Source organism: Varanus komodoensis, unplaced genomic scaffold (genome assembly GCF_004798865.1).
Source record: "Varanus komodoensis strain SLA01 unplaced genomic scaffold, ASM479886v1 scaffold2, whole genome shotgun sequence".
NCBI classification, from domain to species: Eukaryota; Metazoa; Chordata; class Lepidosauria; order Squamata; family Varanidae; genus Varanus; species Varanus komodoensis.
In genome coordinates this window covers 56,796,691-56,812,033 of record NW_025335568.1, presented here as the reverse complement: position 1 = coordinate 56,812,033, position 15,343 = coordinate 56,796,691, and the positions used below count along the sequence as shown (strand labels likewise).

At 44.0% G+C, this 15,343-nt stretch overlaps 1 protein-coding gene across 2 annotated transcripts in view; it reads left to right on the top strand.

The window, feature by feature from the left end:
- Nucleotides 1-15,343, top strand: part of SRBD1 (S1 RNA binding domain 1) — a 206,560-nt gene that overhangs the window by 15,642 nt on the left and 175,575 nt on the right. For both annotated transcript variants that reach the window (XM_044428623.1, XM_044428622.1), the window contains exons 8-9: nt 1,027-1,123; nt 2,060-2,195. In XM_044428623.1, the coding sequence (XP_044284558.1) occupies nt 1,027-1,123; nt 2,060-2,195 (233 nt within the window). The remainder of the gene's footprint in view (nt 1-1,026; nt 1,124-2,059; nt 2,196-15,343) is intronic.

Sequence of the window (15,343 nt, the reverse complement as noted above, 5' to 3'; positions counted from 1 at the left end):
TGTGTGTGTGTGTGTGTGTGTGTGTGTGTGTGTGGCTGGCCCCTGGACCAGAGTTAATTGAATGCCAAAATGGTTGTATGCCCTTGATGTAGGGGAAATTCACAGTGTTATAAATCAGAAGACTGGTTTTACCCCTGAACTATCAGCCGGATGCTGCAGATCGGACCTTCCTCTTGTTGTGAGCCGATGGCCTCACTTGATCATGAAACCCAGACTGCAGATCAATACAAATGCAAGCTATCTGTGTCATTTTATTGAACTGTGAGTCCAGTGGTGGACACAGTGGATGGTTTTCTGATGTGTTGGTTCTGGTTCAGTTTTACTCAGCATAGTATTAATAAAGAAAATGGTACCTCAGAAGAGATGCAGTTTTTTTCCAGTGGTGCCAAGGTTGCTCTGGGAAGCAATTCTTGTTTATCACTCATGGGGTTCCATGCATCCATTGTATCCTCCTTCAGCCTGCCCTCATCCACTCACCACTTCCTCTGCAGTCCCCTGTCCTATATCCCAGGCCTTTTTTCAGGAATGCCCTTTCGGAGTGCACAGAGGCTGCAGTCGTGGGTGATGCATTTGCTTTCTGACTTAAGTGAAAACAGCAATTTCATAAAATAATGCTCTGCAGATCAGATAAGCACAACTAAGCAAAATAGTATTAACAGTCTTTCTGCAACCACAAGGGGAGGGAGTGACACAGCAGAGGTATCTCCGTGAGGAAGTGCTTGCCAATTCTTAACAGGCAGGCAGAATCTAATGGGAGTCAGAGAACTCTGGCAATAGCTAGTTGGCTTTTAACATTTCTAACTCAAGCCAGTGACCCTTAGACCCTCTGAACTGAAGATTTGCCAGGTCTTCCATATGGAGAGAGTTGCCTGGGGGCTTGCCCTGACGTTGGGCTGTGCTCACAACTGTTTTTCTCTTCATCTGCATGGGGGAGGTGTTGCCATTTTGGTTGCGTATCCACATTTTGAAACCAACAAAACTAAATGAGTAATGTAAGGGTGAACTGTGTTGTGTGGGTTTTTTTAGGGCTTTCTACCATTGAGGACGTAAAATCTGGAGTGCAGCACATCTTGGCTGACATGATTGCTAAAGATAAAGAGACGTTGGATTTCATCAGAGATCTGTAAGTGCCTGTTACAGGTAGACCGCTTTGATTATAGGCTGTGTTTTCTTCTTCTGTAAATTCACTTCTGTGTGTCTTCCTATGCATGGGACTTGCTACTTATGGATGCATAGCTAGAAGAACTTGTCTGCCTGTTGTTTTGGATCAACTTCTGCAAAACAAAACAACCCCAAATCCTGTCCGGGACCAACTATGTAACAGAGCTGAGTGAATTCTCAGCTTCGGTCCTTTTAATGGGGTGTGTAATGCTTGCTCTCCTATATTTTGACTTAATGGAGACCATAGCTCCATCAAAGAGGACCTGATTTGCATACAGGAGGTCTGCGTTTCCATCTCTGAATCTCTAGCAAAGAGGGCTAATGGCCGGTGAAGAGAAAGATGCCTGCCTTTGATCCTGGAGAATACTGAGCTAGAGGAGTGATTGTCTGACTTGCTGTAAGGCAGTTTCCTAATATCCCATTAAGATTTAAATGTCATATAATAAGGAATGGGCACACCAGGGTGCACTTTACCAAGGTGTGGGGTGCTTATAGTAGGTTACTCAGGTTGGTTCCTGATCTGAGAACTGCTGGTTCCATGGAATGAAGTCTTACATCTGCATTCGATCTTGAGTATTCATAAAGATAAAGTGATGCTGGTTGTCTAGTGTCTGGGGTCCACTATGCTCTGACAGAGACCATGATGGGATGTCCTGCTATCCTGGAGCAGAATGTGTAGGCACTTAGATGGAAGGGATGCACCCAGCAGTTCCACCTTGGGCTCTCTGTGCCTTCTCTAAGTTTTGGGAGCATCCTTCTGAGAACCATGTTTCTTCTATTATGATATAATATGAAATTGAGCACTATGAACAGGTCACTTCAATGCTCACTGAAAATGCTGTTGTTTAACTACAGGGATTAATCCTATTCATTTGTCTTTTTCTTTTTTTAAACACAGATGCCAAAGAAAGTATGTTTGCATTCAGTCGTGTTTGGCCAAAGCAACCTCGAAGAAAGCCAGTGAGAAAGACATCAATAAATTCCATTTGTACCAGAGTTTTTCTTGCAATATAAGGAACATTCAGCATCACCAGGTATGTGCATCATCATGGCATACAAGGTATTTTAAAAAATGAAACAGAGCAGAAAAGAAGCTGGACAGTCCTATTGCCTAGGATAACGTTTTTGTCTTGGAAAAATAACCAAATGTTAAAAATAAATAAATAAGTCTACTGATGCTGGCTGGGTTCATATAATGTGACAAACCAGAGCACCAGTTGAGTGTGGGTTGTCAGTGAACAGTAGATTATTGTTAAGTCATGGATTGTTGTGTTGTGTGAAGTCAGTTGCACTGACAGATCATGGTTTCTTATACAGGAACCATCCAGAGTTCACAGCCCATCAGCAAATTATGAGTTTGCTCTTGTAGGAGCCCCACTGAACTTGACTATTTTTTTCTTTTTAATTAGCTATTGACCTGGGTGTATGAACATTTCAGAATAGTTTAGTTTCTTGGGCCACTGTTGTAAATGATGTAGGCCTATATTTGGGACACGGCTACTTCCCCCCACCCCCTGGTGTGGCTTGAGTGTTTTCCTCTCCTGTGACATGGAAGGCATGAGGTAATGCTCAGCTTCTGTCTTAATTTTAGATTGACCACTATGTTGTCAAAGGCTACACTGTCTTAACTATTAGTGAAAGTAAGCCAGGCTCATAAGCTGCTTTGAAATGGGCTCTTTCCACTAAGTATAGTTAAGGTTGTCTGGGTTCAGACAGTATGATGTTGCTTTGTTGTTGTTAGTTGTGAAGTCGTGTCCGACCCGTCGCGACCCCATGGACAACATTCCCCCAGGCTCTTCTGTCCTCCACCATCCCCCGGAGTCCACCTAAGCTCACACCGACTGCTTCAGTGACCCCATCCAGCCACCTCATCCTCTGCCGTCCCCTTCTTCTTTTGCCATCTATTGTTCCCAGCATTAGGCTCTTCTCCAGGGAGTCCCTCCTCCTCATTAGGTGGCCAAAGTATGATAACCTGTGATTAATACAAAATGGAAGTGAAAACTTCTGAACTTCTCACAGCCATGCCAGAAGGGAAGCATGTGAACCCAGGAGGGGACTAAGATTGCTCTTGTAAGGCAGAGATATGTTTTAGGACTTCATCTAATGCAGCCGCTTATAATGTTTTATTCCAAGCTGTCACTGGCTACTTTGTACAGCCTTGTACAGCTCAAAAAAGCTACTAGCCTTCTTTTATTTTTTAACAACCTTTTAGTAGCCTACATTTCTAGGCTGGCCATGGAAGAAAGAAAATTCCATCCTCTGCAATCAGCATGGAAATGTAGGCTACTGTCTTTTTAAGAAGCAAATAAAATGACTGTATTTTCCATCAAGCAGATCCAACAGTCATTTTGTGCTGGTTCTCATCACAGCTTTCATGGAAACCAAGCAGACTGGCAGAGGAGAATTCTGCTACCCCACCCCCTGCCATTTTCTTACTCACCTGCATGCAATTCCTGATCACCTGTGGTGACCAGGTAAATTGTTAATAAGAGGCTGAGGATACTGATGGCCAGGGTGGCAGGTCTGTTGACCATAATTTATCCCTATCCAAAGGTCTGATACTTGTCTTTTCTGTCCCCCATGATGATGGTCTGTTCCTCCTCCCATGTTCTTTGAGAAAGGCTTAATTAATTAATTGCTTTATACTGCAGGAAGCTCTGGGGCTAATTTGGACATAAACCGTAATGTTCTGTGCACAAGCCCTGAAACACTCACCTCTCCCTCCTTTTCCTCTTTTGTGCGCCAGAGAGAGAAGTCGGTAGCTTCCTTTTTTGGCTTGAACTGAGCCAGCGTTTTCTCTTCCAGCTGAACTCAACAGCTCTGGTTAACTTAAGTCTCTCTCTCTCTCTCTCTGTCTGTGACATCTCCAGCCCAACATTTTCTGCTCTTCTCTCAAGAAGCTTAGGGTGGCAGACATGAGGATAATGCTTTTTCCTCCATGCAACAGTCCGGAGCATTCGGTTAGGCTGGGAAGTAGCAACTGGAACAGGTTTACCAACTAATTTTTGCCTGAGTGTGTTAGCTCGTTTACAAGATTTCGAAGCTGCTTTTCAGAATAACTTTCCCAAGGCAAAATACAACAAGATTAACATGATAAAACATAACACAACAAAGAGCAATAATGCAAATGATAAAATCTGAATGAACAGTTAAAACCAGACACAGTACTATCATGGCCTCAGGAAAATCCTAACTCTGTTACAGGCCAAGGTAAACAAGTGAGGTTTGGAGGCCTACCAGAAAGCCTGCAGTGATAGGGCTAGTTGTTGTTATGTGTTGTCAAGTCATCTCTAACTTATAGCAAGTGTAACAGGGACTCCTGAGGGGATAGGGCAGTGGCAGCAGATGGCACCCTGGTGGTGGTGGTTGCTGTCATGTGCTGTCAAGTTGTCCACAACATATGGCAACTCAATGAAAGAAACATCCTATCCGTAAAAGCCCTGGTCAACTTTTGTAAACTCAAGGCTTCCTTTATGGAGTCAAGCCATCTCACATTTGGTCTTCCTTTTCTTTTCCTGCCTTTGATTCTCCCTAGCATGATAGACTTCTTCAAGCAGTTTTGCCATCTCATGACATGCCTACAGTATGTCAGTCTCAGTTTTGTCATTTTTGCTTCTAGGGCTTGCTTTGATCTAGCACCACCTGTTTGTCTTTCTATATGTGCAGGGTATTCACAAAGTTCTCCTGCTGCACCATGTTTCAAATGTATCAGTGTTCTTTCTGCTAGCTTTCTTCAGTGTCCACCTTTTACACCCATACATAGCTATGAGGAATACAATCGTGTGGATGACTTTGGCCTTGTTCACTAGTAGAAATGTCCCTGGACTTGATTACCTTTTCTAGTTCCTTCATTGCTGCCCTTCCAAGTCTCATTGTCTTTTGATTTCCTGACTGCAAATGATAGGGTCTATTTAACATCCATGGGAATTCCCTATTCCACAATAGGGCCACTACCAAAAAGGCCCCATTCCTGGCAGCTTGTTTGCTTTGACAGGTGGACGAATGGGATAAATTTGCTTTGATGGATGGTAGTGAGTCTCATGGAACTGAGTCATGGTTGTGATTCATTAACTCACTGGAAAAGTAGGCACTAGACCTTTAGTGTGAGCAAGCTGTTTCTCCAGAGATATGAAAGAACATGCTTTTGTTATTCCAGGACAGTGGCTAGGTAAAAATAAAACATTTAATAGTTTCCTTCTGGGACTGGCAAGAGTTTGGAAGTCTTATTTTGTTCTCCCTCATCTTTAAAACAGCCCCATCTAGTTCTGGAGTCGTGTCCTATGCCCCAGTTCATTCCATTTTGTTCTGCTGCATTCTAAATGTAACCTCAGACATCTCGGATGATGCTGTGTCTCCTGTGTCAATCGTTGCTGTGTGGAATAGCTCAGAGAGCATCCACATGATCGAAGAATGCTTTGAGCCACTCGACATCAAACCTGTCACTTGAAATTGGTCTGAAGCAGCAAGAAAAGGTTAGCTAATTGCAGTTAAAGGTGACCTGAAAGGATGGTTGGGATGTGCATGTGCATGTAATGGAATCGTGAACTTCTCATATGTGCTATTGTTCCCATCATCAAGGTGGAAAAAAATGCGTTCAGTATCTTTTTTATTCTTCCTCTCTTGCATTCTCTATAATTTTCTCAGTGCAGAGTCGGCTTCTCCAGCTTATTATTATTATTATTATTATTATTATATTATTATTATTATTATATTATTATAATTATTATAACATTTCTATGCCACCCCTTGCCGAAGCCTCGGGGCGGCTTACAACACAATAAAATACATTGAAATACAATAGAACATAATAAATTACCACTAAATACAAAAATACAAAAAATACACTGAGATACAAACATAATAATATAAAATTAAAATTAACAGTATAAAGTAAATAAAGAATATAGGAGGAGGAAAGAGAAGGAAGAAGAAGTTGCCCTGGCCAGATCATATATTTTAACAATTAAAATGATGTTTAAATAAAAAGGTCTTTACCTGGCGCCGAAAAACCAGTAACGACGGTGCCAGGTGGACCTCTTTGGGGAGTGAATTCCATAGGTTGGGCGCCACCGCAGAGAAAGCCCTCCTCCGAGTACTTACTCTCCTAATTCCTTTCATGGAGGGTTCCCGGAGAAGGGACTCTCCCGCAGATCTCAAGGGGCGGTCGGGCATATACGGACGTAAGCGCTCGTTCAGGTAGCCAGGACCCAAGCCGTTTAGGGCTTTATAGGTCATAACCAACACCTTGAATTGGGCCCGGGCTTCAATGGGAAGCCAGTGAAGCTGACGGAGGACTGGAGTCGTGTGAGCATAACGCCCCATCCCCGTCAGCAACCTGGCAGCTCTATTTTGCACCAATTGAAGTGTGCGGACCGTCTTCAGGGGAAGCCCCACGTAAAGCGCGTTACAGAAGTCTAGGCGGGAAGTCACCAGCGCGTGTGTCACCGTCGCCAGGCAGTCGTACTCCAGGTAGGGGCGCAGCTGATTAATCAGCCGAAGCTGAAGGAAGGCGCTCCTCGCCACCGCTGTCACCTGAGCTTCCAAAGAAAGCTCCGGGTCGAGGAGTACTCCTAAGCTGCGGACCTTGTCCCTAAGAGGGAGTGTTGCACCATTCAGGACCAGGTCAAATCCACCCTCTCCGAAGCCCGATCCGCCAACCAACAGGACCTCCGTCTTGTCTGGATTGAGTTTCAGTTTATTGGCCCTCATCCAGTCCATTACCTCGGCCAAGCACCGGTTCAGCACAGCCACTGCCTCACCTGGATTAGTGGAAAACGAGAAGTAGAGCTGGGTATCATCAGCGTATTGATGATTCCGCAGCCCACACCTCCTGATGACCTCTCCCAGCGGTTTCATGTAGATGTTAAACAGCAAAGAGGATAAAATGGAGCCCTGTGGTACTCCATGGCATAGCTGCTATGGCGCAGAGACATGGTCCCCCAGCACTACCTTCTGGAATCGACCGTTGAGATAGGAGCGGAACCACTGCAAAGCAGTGCCTCCAACCCCCAATCCCGCTAGCCTATCCAGAAGGATACCATGGTCGATGGTATTGAAAGCCGCCGAGAGGTCCAGAAGGACCAACAGGGATGCACTCCCCCTGTCCTTCTCCCTGCACAGGTCGTCGTACAGGGCGACCAAGGCAGATTCAGTACTGTACCCGGGTCTGAAGCCGGACTGAAAAGGATCCAGATGATCAGTTTCATCCAAGAGTGCTTGGAGTTGTCCCGCCACCACTCGCTCCAACACCTTGCCCAGAAACGGGATGTTGGCCACAGGTCTATAGTTAGTGGCCATCTCTGGATCCAGTGATGCTTTCTTCAGGACCGGTCGTATTACCGCCTCCTTTAAAGGGGCAGGCACTCGACCCTCCCTCAGAGAAGCGTTAACCACTTCCACTTATTGAGAACTGTGAACACCAATTGGCCCAGGAATATCTCTCTTGACACAGCCAGGCTCCTTTTCACTCCCGTGTTTTGTTTCCTTAGATTTGCTTATTTCTTTAATTGGGAGGCTAACATGCTGCAAAGCGAAATTTCGTCTGTCAGCATTCTTTATTGGGTTGCAGTGCTTTTGTAGTTTGGAACTCAGACCCCACTTCCTCCTCCTCCTCTGGTTACTTTTTGTGTAGTCTCATCAGTTTGACTTTTGAGGGATGAGTGTTTTGTGCCTGGCCAAGTCCACAGTGGAAGTCATTGGAAGAAGGGGCAAACTGTCCTCCATTTCACGAGCCTGTACATGACATTCTGAGTGTGGCTACTGACCCAAATAGGTCAGGGAATCCTGTGGCAGAGGATTATAGTTACATAGTGCTGTTTCTTCTTTTTCTAGATATATTTTGTTCTAGAAAAAATCTAGTTGAACTCTAAAGACTGCTCTGGAAAGAAACACCCCAGAGTTTCTGTCAATAAAACGTTTTCCAGATTCATGACCATGGGCATCCCCCCAAGCCCTGGAAATTCATTTTAGGTCTTCAGTGCTGGATGACCACCATGTAAAATTTCCCACAATGCTCCCAGTGTAGCATTGCTTTAGGTTTTTGTAGGAAATGAAATTAGCACTTTGCTTAGTGGAGATCAGGGGAGCATGGACACTGCAGAGGCTCTGATGTTGAATGGGACCCAAGTCTGACACCGACCCTGATTAACAGATCAGGAGCATCTTGGATCTTTAATCCCCTTCCTTCCATATGATCCCCCCTTTCTCTTTTCAGTTTTAACCTTGGTGCATTGTTATTTCTGCATGAAGGTTAATACCAAGGATAGGCAACTCATGGGACTGTATTTCCCAACAGTCCTGGGTGGGGTAGCAAATGGTGAAGGCTTGATAGGAGTTTTGGTCCCACATTGTTGTTCCCTGGTTAATACTTCTATGGTTAACTTTGTACCAGAAGCTTTCAGGTCAGCTTTGAACTCTAATAAGGGAGTGCCATGCTGCAGCCAGTGCTGAAAAGGTGAGGGTGCAAGAACTTTGCACAGGAGATAAAGAACAGGAATGTCTAAGTCTCCCCATCTATTCAGCATGTACAGGAGAATGGGAAAATTTATATCTGCAGTGGGACAGAGTCTCTGGAATATGGATTCTAGCTTGTGCTTTTGCTTGTCCTTCAGTTCACTAAGACATGAAAAACCATTTGAGGATTTAGTTGCTAACCTTGCAGTTCACCTTCCTCCTGGATTCTTTTGAACCTTTTCAAATAGATTTCCTGTCCTCCATACTTATGTGCACATGGGCTGTGATTCAAAATGAGTCTTTACACATACACAAAAAGTAAAAGATGACTGGCCAGCTGCCAGACATGGGCTGGTTACTTCAAATCAATGTGCAAGCTTCAGTGTCTCTCTCTTATCGATTTATTCATTCATTCATTTGTTGTATCGATTCATTGTGCCCATTCTTTCCTTCCAAACTTTAATCCCCTTTCCTATTTCTTCTGGCACCTTCATGTGCCATCCATTTCCCTGCTCCACTTTTGCTTCCAGCCTTCTTTTTCTTTTGTAAAAGAGCAACCTTATAGGGGTTGAGGAGAGAGAATCTGTGGCAACCAGGGAAGAAGATGGAGTGGAAGAGCTGCTCTTTTTTTCCCCTCCTCAGCCCTTTTGATTTGTTTCCTTGGCACTGAACCATGTACACCAGTTCCAAGAAGGGATGTGCAAAGTTTGTTGAACTGGTTCCTCCTATGCATCATTCTGTCATCTTTGCCTTGGCAGAATCTGGTTTTTGTTTTAGGGATGTGTGCAAAGTTTGTTCCACTTGAACAAGTGCACCCTGTGCACTTGCACAGTTAAAAACTGATCTATACATTCACATAATTTGTACAACTCAGAAAAGACCAATCTACTGTGGAATCTGTAGGATGGATTCCTGAAAAACTGAACTCACTTCAGTCTGTTGCAAGTTCAGCATCCAAGCTTTCCAAGCAGGCATATTCTCCCTGCCCCACATTGTGGATTGAGTCCAGAGAATGAACTGACTTTGGATCCAGCAGTCCCTAAACCTTTCCTGTTCTGTTTCTGGCATGTCCCCCAAATGTCCTTGCCTGGATCTCTGTTGCTGCTTTCTCCCAAACACTGATCACTAGTTAGGCTTTTCTGACACTTTTGCCTACCCTTAATTTCTCTAGTCTATGCTGGGTTCTAGCAATCTGTTCTGTCCTTTTCTTTTGTGGAAGAGCAGAGGTTGAGCAAGTGCTATTCTCTAACCAGCATTTACCAGCTTGTTTCAGGGGCTTGAAAAGAGGATACTTTAGTGCAAATTCCTGTGAGTTGGAAGAAGTGGCTCTCTGGGCAGTATCAGATGACATTGTTTTCTTAAAAAAATAAATACAAGTAATTTTGATTTCACTTGGGCGATGGACATTTTTGCTTTTTTCTCTCCCTGTCAGAGCAGGATAAAGAAGAAAAAATGTTTTGTTTTGTTCTGTTTATAAATACGTATCCTCCTAATTCCTTGCATTTGCTTTGGCAGTCAAGGTACCAGATGCTATAATATTTCACATGTAATTTTTACTCTTTGCTATGTTGTTCAGTGATATGTCAGGCCCGGTATGTCAACCAGCAGAGGAAAAGCTGCGGAACATAAATTGGTGCAGTGTCCCCAGGTCATTTTTAGACCATTGTGTTTAACATATGTGACGTGTCTGAGTTAGCTAGTGATTGAATTAATGTTCATGATTGACACAGAAAGCTTGTTCGTGACAGGAATGAAGGCCTATAGCATACATCAACATGTGCAACAACACAGGAATGTCAACTTTTAACAGCTTTTTAATGGTTTCTGCAAGTCCAACGTATCAGAAATACATGGTTTTGTTTCCTTTCTAGAGCATATGGACAGCAATATATATATAGCAGTCATCTGTTTTCTCTGTGTCGGCTGTTGAAATGCATACTTATTTTTTCATGGAAATGGTTAGTTTCCACCAGCAATGAGATTCAATAGGGGCCAGTTTGGAGTAGTGGTTAGATTGCTAGACTACAATCAGGGATACCTGTGTTCAAATCCCATGCAGTCAGGAAGCTCTTTGGGTGACTCTGGGCCAGTCACTTTCTCCCCACCTAACCCAACTCATTGGGTTGATGTGAGGAGAGAAGAATGGAAGAAAATATTTGGGTTTGTGGGCTACCATGGAAGCAGCTTGGGATACAAAATTTTATATGATCTAGCAACTTCTCAGACTTGGGACAGATGTAAGGCTACCCAATTGCTTAACTGCAGTAAAATGAGTGGAGGTTCCCTGTCGAATAGTATGTTCTGCTCCCCTCACTTGTAGGCATGCCTCCCCCTTCAGTCTCTCTCAGTTTTGGAGGTACTTGTAGTTAGTGTCACGCAACTCTGAAGCCAAATCTACATTTTGTAGGGTGCCAAACCAACCTCCAGAGTTCCTGAGGTATTTATTTATCAATCAATCAACGTTTGATTTAAAGCTTGGAACACCTAAAAGGATGGCTTCTGGGCTTTGGTACCCCCCCCCACACATTTTAAAGCTTGAAATGCCTCTCAGAAGGCTTAGTTAACCAGTAGTTAGAATATTAAGCTAAAATATGCTGTAGGGGGTTTTTTTTACCCAGCTCCACTTACTACTGGAATATGGCCTGAGAGAGCTTTTTGTGCAATGGAATCTGTCTCTGAAGCTGAAGGCAGTTCAGAATCCATGCAATATCTGTTCCAGCGACTTTCTAAACTTTGGAACAGTGGATAGAAGTGAGTGGGCAGGCTGCAAAAGGAAGGGAAGAGAGTGTGAAGGAGGTTGCAAGGTGCTCCTGGTTCCTTAATGCTGGTGAAGTGATAGAGTTGCATTTGCTCTTCATCAGGTCTTAGTGGTTAATTTCCAGAGAGGCAAATGGAATGTTCAATGCCCAAGTGGCCAGGAAGTCCCATCAAATGAAGACTGTTAAGACCTTGGACCAAGGACTGTTTTTCTAGGGAGGATCTGAAGGGCTTCCACCTAGTCTTTTTAACGCACACTGGATTAAGTCACTGGAATGGCTTGGAATAAGGCAGTGTCATAGATGAACTGACATAGATTTTCCATTGAAAATCTAGTGTCCATTTCATGTTCCATGTCTGTACTAGTCTGGTTTAGAATTGTGAGTTGAATTCCTAGTTTGGAATGATGAACCCCATCGCTGTACTTAACCGCTGCTTCTTTGGGAAATGCCAATAATAGCATTAAAAGCCTGGATTCCAAATCTATTAAATGTGGGGAGGGGAGGAGTGTTTGATAGCAGGTCTTCCTGAGGTTTATGAGCAGCTGCCCAACCTGGGCGAGAGACAAGGCCCAGGGTAGAAGCTTCTGGTGGATTCCCTCTGGGTGAGAACTGAGCAGCAGAGGGAAGTGTTTGCCAAGCTGTAGGTGAGACATGGAGATACTATGAACTAGTGGAAGTGGTTCTGTCTGCCTCTGGTGGGTTGGCAAGGAAATTGTCCTATATGTGACTAGAGGCTGGTTATAACCAAAAGCTACAATTTGTGCTTGTGCTGAATTGATTGTATTTGTCCAGGCCCTGATAGGTTGAAGATATGTTTGTACTGTGGGTGGGTGTTAAGAATCTGTGAGTGTAGTAAGGATGTGCTGAGAAAATTCTGAGATAGGAACCCATGGAGGTAGCACCAGAACTCCAAAGACTTGGGGCAGAAAAATACAAGACAGGGGTTCAAGACACCAGAACAGAATGGATTGCAGATGTTTATTCTCTGTTCCTCTTCTATCCTGTTCCTCTAACTCTCATGTTTTTCATTTCATTTCATTTCTGTACCACCCAACAAGTGAAGCCATTGGTGGCTCATCCATGGAGCTCTCCTGTCTTGTTGGATTGCTTTCATTAGGAGAGAGGCAGCCGGGAATGTGACCCTGTTAATTCTGGCTCATCAGCCCTTAATACCATCAACTGTATTGCTTCTGAGGACTGAGCACTGGTGGCATTTTGTTACAGTGGTTCAAGTCTGAATTGCAGGGTTCATTTCCTGTAGTAACACAGGGTGACAACTCATTGGCAACTCAGCTGTGGCATTTCACAGCCTCTCTTTGAAGCCACGTGGAGCAGTCATTTGGAGATTTTGGAGCCACAAAAATGAATGGAGCCCTGTAACAAATGAATCAGGAGAAGGTGTGCAAGTTCTAGATCAGAGTCTGGATTTAGTGATGGGCTGGATAAACTGAAGCTGAATCTGGCAGGAAGGAACTCCCATGGGTGGGTGGTTCTCAAGTACAGGGGCCTGTTCTGGATGGGGTTCACTGTGTGGGGTACTCCTAGATTCCTATCAGGTCAGGTCAGGTCTGAGCGTTTGGTACTAGTGCATAAAACCCTAAATACAGGATACATGAGAGAGTGGCTGCTTCCTTACCAACCTGGTCACCAAGGTCTTCAGATGGCATGTCCCAGTTGGTTCCATATGGAGGCCACCTGGAGAAGGGCCATCCGTGTAGAGGCTCCCTTTCTTTGGAAGTCCTCCTCCTGGAGGTCAGGCAGATCCAGCATTGTAATGTTTCTGCTGCCTCCTGAAAACCTTTTTATTTTTGGAAGGTCAGTAATTCAGAAAAAAAATTACTGAAACCATGACTGGGAAGTCTTCTTGAACGGATCAGTCATGGTTTAATCACTTGTGTTTTTGACCTATTGTTTTATTCTTTTCTCTATTTCATCTTTTAGTGTTCACTGCTCTGAGATCTCCATACCTGAAAATGGAGCACTCCATAAATCTGGTGAATAAATGAATAAATAGAATGTTTCAGCTCTTCACACATTTCCCTGGGGCTAGGAAGAAAACCTCACAGGTTGAACTTCAACAAATTAAAGTGATTAGCTTGGTTGTCATCCATCCTGTTGCCCTGTGGAGAGTTTAAATTTGGCTTCATTTCATAGACTTGTTTTAGTGTGTTTTGTCCAGTAGCCGCAGCTTTGACCAGTGTGTTAATTCTCTTAGACTTTGTACTGTAGCTGAGTGAAACTGACAGCTGGTTGATCTACTGATTCACCAATTCATGTCGCTTTGAACATGCTAATGAAAATTTCTTTCATCTGGCTATTTAAACGGCACTTGTTTCTGTGAGATGTAACAGAACATGGTCACTCTTTTAATTATTAATTAATTCATTTGTTTGATATCCTGGCTTTTACTCCCCAAACAGTGCTCATGATGACCAAGATTACAAACCATGTTCACAAACTCTTACTATATTTATTTATTTATTGCATTGCAGACATATTTCATCCTTTTTTTCTTGTGAGGAATCCAAGGTAGTTTATGTAGTCCTCCTCCACTGAAAAAACATTGAAAACTTAAAACATAGTGTAAAAACAAATATAATAAAATACATAATAAAACAGTACAAACAAAACAATGCCAATTTGTATACCTAAAGCTTGCCTGAATAAAACAGCATTTGCCTGCTGGTAGAAGAACACCAGAGATTGGGTCAACCTGTTCCCCCTTAGCAGAGGGAACCAGAGGGCGGAAACAGCCACCAGGAAGACCCTTTCTTGTGTCCCCACCAAGTATGGCTCTTATTGTGGCAATACCAAGACAAGGGCCACCCCTAGAGATGTTAAATTCTGGGTGGACTTGTATGAGGGAAGACAGTCCTTCCTTTATTATATATTTTTTAATCTGTGTTACAGTGTAAGGTCCTTACATTTACAGCTGGATGTTCTGCATGAAAATAAACCTGTTCTTGGAGCAGTGTATATTTTTTTTCAAGATTGCATCCAAATTAATCTAGGGGATCCAAATTTTGTTCCAAGACAAATTCTACAATGGTATACATTCTACAAATTGAGCATATGCATAGTTCTTCTCAGTTTGCAAAAATTACTGTGCAATTTCTGCTGTTTTGCATAATGCTGACCTTGCTTAAGTTGGGGGAGGGACAAGAGGTGAGACCTCCAGCCACTGGCAACCTCCTCCAGCCACATCTCAGTTCTGAGAAGCATTGTCTATTTGCATGCTTAAGCCTGGGGTCAGCAACCTGTGCCCCTCAACCCTGTTCTGAAGCCCTCTGTTTGAGATCAGTTCAAACCTCTGGCAATAGAGATGAGTGCCAGATCCACGTCCTGGAGGGCTGATGGGCAAGATGCCTTCGGTGGGTCCCCTTCCTTAGGGAGCCTGCTGTTACATTTCTCCTGTTGTCAAGTGCTGTTGCTCCCCATGCTTCACCATGGCTGCGGCTTGCTTGCTTGCTTGCTTGGCAGCTAGCTGAAGAGCCATTGAACAAGGAGACTGCAGCCGGCCTCTACCCAGCACCACCATTGTCTGGGCCAGAGTGAGAGGCAGGTGCGGAGGAAGACCAGGGGGCTCTTGTCAGTGTGCCCTGCTTTCAGTGGCACCTCTGGCAGAAAAGGGAATGGCCGAATGGGGGTGATTTATCCACGTTTTGCTCTGGCCCTACATCTAGTTAGGTTCAGTCTGCCTCCCTACTAATCTGTGGCCTCATGCAGATTGCCAAAGAAGCTGCAGTGGGTCCCACAAGTCCACCTGCTGCACTTGTTCTCTGTTCCCAAGGTATCACGGCACCCCTGCAGCCATGCAGCCTCTTTTTCCATGTGGATGTCCAAAATTGCTTCATGCCTAGTGCAAATCAGTTGCCCTTCCATGTGTCCCTGTTCTGTCCCATGAAGAGCAGGATAAGTATAATTTTAAAAGTATTGACTGGTTTAAGCTTTTCATCTCTGGCAATTTTGTG